Source organism: Halyomorpha halys, unplaced genomic scaffold, assembly GCF_000696795.3.
Source record: "Halyomorpha halys isolate HHAL.00 unplaced genomic scaffold, Hhal_1.1 Scaffold1895.1, whole genome shotgun sequence".
Classification (NCBI taxonomy): Eukaryota; Metazoa; Arthropoda; class Insecta; order Hemiptera; family Pentatomidae; genus Halyomorpha; species Halyomorpha halys.
In genome coordinates, this window is record NW_027116081.1 from 28,528 (window position 1) to 33,560 (window position 5,033).

Genomic DNA, 5,033 nt, shown 5'->3' on the forward strand with positions numbered 1-5,033 from the left:
TAGAATTTTATTTTTCATTTAACCATGTTCATTATTCAATTATTCAGTCCACTTCAACCCAACCAGCAAACCAAAAATGAAGTGTGTCCGGCAATTTCAGTTGAGGGCATGCTTCATACATAATGGTCCTATACCGGGCCGGATTAATAAAATTCAAATAATGTTTTAAGTTTAAAAATTAGTGTTCACACATAAAGTCCATGCCAGACCTAATCATTCATTAAGTTCAGATTTATTGTTCAATATATTCAAATATAATTCAGTGGAATGGGATTGTATAAACATAATTTATTGTTCTTACCTAAACTAAGAAAAAACATTTCAGCTGGGTTGATGATGTTCCATACTGCATGTTTTATAATTCAATGTTAATATAGGAAGAAAATTACTTCATATAATATAGCGCAGAACATATAGTCATGTCAGTTAAATTAAGATTCATTAATACCCTTATTTCTTCATTATTATGATTTACAATCCATAACATTTAATGAATCTTAAATTCAGTAATTTAAGAAAAAGATTCTCAAATGTATTAGCTATATGTTCTATTTCCATTTCATTATGTAAGTTTTCAAAGTGTAAAATGCTTAATGCACAGATAGCTAACTAATTTTAAAGACTTCTTTCAATCTATTGACAATTTCCAATTTATTAATAAAGTTTAAGTTTAATTAATTTGTCTTAGGTTATTTAATTCAATTTCAAGTATATTTAAATTAATTTTGTTCATGTTACATGCATTATAACCTAACTTCACAGTGATAAAGGATAAACTTAACAAACACTCACTTTATTTATCACAATTTTATTTCATTAGTTCCATAGCAATCATTTACAAGTTTAATTAACAAGTTGTTAATTAAAGTAAAGCCTTTAAGTTAGACAAGTTACAAACAATTGTGTACCTAATATCTTGATTCACTTTCATCATGTATATTTTGTTTCATTTCTTATTCACAGCATAGTACAGCAATAAAGACATTAATTCACCACATTCCTTCTAAAATTGTCACGATTGAGAGAATATCCATAGAGACAAAACAGCTTCTATCATATTGTAAGATAACTGATCAAGCCATTATCTAGCCACAGCGCACCACGCCATTACAAAGAAGTAGAACCATCTTGTTCTTTTAGATACGGAAACTTGAACATCACCTTCTTCGTTCGATGACGTCACTCAACCTTGTTCCATCTGCATAATGTGTATATTGCTCTCTTATTAGTTAGCTATCAACCTTTTTGTTATTTAATTCCATCAGTTCGACCTTTCGTTCTTAATTCTTTTCCCCTTCTCTCTCTCTCTTCCTCTGCTCTGAGGACTCTTCGCCTTTGCAATTGAAATCATGACTTCAGAACAGAGCATTTCTCGCGCCACTATCCTGGAGAGGCGGATGCGAGGTTTAAAACGTCACATAAAAGGTATTTCCGAAATTGATACCACAACCCTCAGCGACGCAGATGCCAACGTTTTCGAGGTAAGACTGAACGAAGCTAAGCAGCTCTGGACTGAGTTCAGAGAAGCCTGGACTGAACGTGAAGAGCTAACTGTCGCCATCGGTGAAGATGATACGTTTCCGGACAAATCTTGGTACCAGCTTTATGACATATTGAAGGAGGAAATAATGAAGGCTGGTGGTGCCCTTCTGTCAATTAAGGAACATCGCGACGCAAGGAAAGCTTCATCACACAGTAACCTTCCCGCTTACTCGACGTTCAGCCAAAGTGGATCCTACTCCCAGAAGCCACAATTACCCAGGATCCCTATCCCTACGTTGTCTGGTGATCTTTTGAAGTGGTCGCACTTTCACGATACATTTGTATCCCTAGTACATGACGAACTGACCTTAACCAAAATCGAGAAATTCCACTACCTTATTGGTGCCTTGAAGGGTGAAGCTGCTGCGGTGATCTCCAGATTTCCAGTCGAAGCAAATTCGTACGAATTGGTCTGGAAACGAGTGGTGGAAACATACCAAAATCCGTGGGTTTTAGCGAACGTGCTAATTCACCGTATTAGAGACTTCAACTGCAAAGGGGCAAGAAGTGACCTGCAAAGGTACGAGCAGTTTCTTACAGGTGTCGCTGACAGCGTACATGCTCTGCGGGCATTACAACTCAAGGACGCTACGGACTTCCTTCTTACCACAATTGCGTTAAGGACATTGGACCCAGAGACCAGAAGACAGTTTCAACTGTCTCTCGGATCGAGCCAAGAGTTTCCCACGGTGGACAATGTTATGTGGACAATGTGTGCCTTTGTTCGGCAAAAGAAAAATGCTATCCGCATGTCACAGGACGCAGACAACTTTAAATCACCAGGGCGCTCCAACGAAACGAATCAGAAGCAGAGGTTCGTCTCCTTATACGCATCCTCTTCCAGAAATCGCAAGGATACTCCATCCTCAGTTCGAACGACTCTGTACCAAACTGAGAAGCGCAAAGAGGCCGCAGAAGTTAGATGTCCTCTATGCAAGGGAGGTCATCTCCTCTCCAAGTGCGAGACGTTTATTGTGCTCCCTCTTACCCAGAAACTTGAACGCGTCCGAACGTTCAAGGTATGTTGGAATTGCCTTCGTAAGGGCCATGAGGTGGCCACATGTCGTTCGCAATTTCAATGTCGGATGTGCTGTAAGAAGCACCACACGCTGATCCACCGCCAGGAAGAAGACAACTCAGCCACTATAGTCGATGAAACATCCAATAAGCCAACACCTACGGAGACCTTCATTGGTTTCGGATCTACGCCATCTTCATCCACGGATTCCATGGTACTATTAGGTACTGTATGCCTTTTGGTTAAGTTGAAAAGGGGAGACTTTCATATGGCCCGTGCTGTGTTAGACTCCGGAAGTCAGCACACATTTATTTCCAGCGCGCTCGCACACAAAATTGGCGCTAACATTGCGAATTTCGACCATTGCATCACCAGTCTTGGCGAGTCAGCTGTCCCGATGTCTCATCTTAAAGGCTCCACGTCATGTACCATACGCCCACTCGCCGGTAAAGAAGAATACAACCTCTCTCCAGTGGTAGTCGACCGCATCACGTCTTCTTTACCTTCTTCCGTCGTCAGCCGCATTATGCGCCACCCTTTGTCCGATCAACGTTTTGGGGAGTCAGGTCCAGTCGATCTGTTAATCGGTGGGGACTTGTACCCACGGATTCTCGTTGGAGCTCCATACCCTACTGAAGTCGAAGGACTTTACTTTAAGCCTACAGTCTTCGGCTTGGTAGTTTCTGGCGTTGTTCATAATTTGGCTCAACCTACGTCCTGCTCTCTGTTCTTCAAATCTACTCTTAGCGTATCGAATTCTAGCGAGAACAGCGTAAAAATTCATTCTTCTTCTCGTTCAACGATCTTTAGAGGCAACAAGTTACCACCTTCTTCATGCACTGCTTCTCATTCAACTCACAACAGTTCTGTACCGCGTGTATCTACGACATTGTGTCGGCCCTTCAGCACAAAGTCATCCGGTGGTCCCGCAACCACATCCGTTTCATCCACGACTTCGATTCACCAATCCACGTCTTCAACGCAAATCATGTCCGTACCGAAGATTCCCAATCTCTCCAAAACGTTCTGCATCATAGAACAGCAGCATCCACCAGCAGAAAAGATGGCGGTCCTTTCGATAAAGGTTATAGAGGAATGGATTCTGTTCAGCGTCCAAGGTACTGCTAGAGAATCTTCCAGAACCAGATCCACCTAGAAGTTCAGATGCAACTGATGTTTCTCGCATCAGTGATAGGAATTGTTTTAAAACCTCGAACGCCGACTCTCCGTATAAGGCAACTTCGACTACACATTCCGATAACTCTAGAACTGATAGTCACATCTTCATGAATGGAAACATTCTAAACAGCACTGAGGCTTCATCCGCTTCAATCCGTGATCGAGGTAGTTTGATGTTCATTCGGAATGTAAAGTCAGATAACATGGATTCGAGAAGTTTGGTCAGCAATACCAATTCCGTTGCTGTCCCTACCCAAGCGGCTTATGGTAGGACCAGGAATTCATCTGCCACTTCATCGTACGCCGTATCTGGAAGCTATTGGGAATCCGGATCCAGTTTGCCATCTGAACATCATATGGACACCATGGATCCTATCTGAATGATAACAAGCGATTGGCAGATTCATCCACTCCTACAATCGAAGACGAACACCACATCCATGGATATTTTACTGAAGATGCAGTACTGAGACAAGAGAGTTTAACACCCATTCGCAATCTCTCTTGTCATTGTTACTTCGCCATAGAAGGTTCTACAATCAGCCACTTCGGTACAGCCAAAGTTTGAGAATCAAGCCGACTTCGAGAAGTACTACCATCACCCTAGAAGGTCAAAATTAGTTTCGTATATTTGTATATAGCTGGGATCGGCAAGTCGTTTTTGGTTCTTTCAATTCATTGTTCGTCGGCTTAGTTTTCTTCGTTTTTCATGTATATAGTTAGGGTAAACATGATTGTTTGTACTCTCATACTAGCATTCAGTGGGTTCTTTAGTTGTTTCAATTTTCAGTTCTTAGTTTTCATCCACTCTTGCAGAGCGGGAATTGTTAGGGTGGGCGGACGCATCCTCAACATAGTTCCTAGAAGTTGCACACATTTTGTTTCTTTTTTTTTCTCCTTCTTACACAAGAATCAATTTCCTTTTTCTTATTCATATTTCCTTTTTATCATTAAAATAGCCTAAACAAGCCATCTCAAGTAATTTTAAATGATTGTTTAGGATGTAAAGTTCATTTTTGTTTTCATTTATACTCTGTGCATAAGCATAAACTTATTGTGTATTGTTCTTCTCTCAATGTAAATTTCAGCCTACCTGCTACAGCCGCAACTCATCTCAACAAGTAAATCACCCGGAGCGATTTAGGTGGGCGGTATGTTCCGGTTAACCTACGGCAACCGAAAGGTTGAATTGGAAGGGGCACCATCAAACATCACGGCATAATAGCCTACTGGATATAGTAGCGCCCCAGGTGGCCAACAGCCAAATCTCACCTCCTCTAGTACTCTCTGTGAA

At 41.1% G+C, this 5,033-nt stretch overlaps 1 protein-coding gene across 1 annotated transcript; it reads left to right on the forward strand.

Annotated features, from left to right (window-relative positions):
• The first annotated feature begins 1,349 nt into the window (after nucleotides 1-1,349).
• On the forward strand, nucleotides 1,350-3,716 carry LOC106690828 (uncharacterized). The gene has a single exon (XM_014436407.1). It carries the CDS (start codon nucleotides 1,350-1,352, stop codon nucleotides 3,714-3,716), a length of 2,367 nt encoding a protein of 788 aa, XP_014291893.1.
• The last annotated feature ends 1,317 nt before the right edge of the window (nucleotides 3,717-5,033 follow it).

Excerpts from the sequence above, each read along its gene's own strand:
- LOC106690828 (XM_014436407.1), top strand. The coding sequence starts at position 1,350 with ATGACTTCAGAACAGAGCATTTCTCGCGCCACTATCCTGGAGAGGCGG.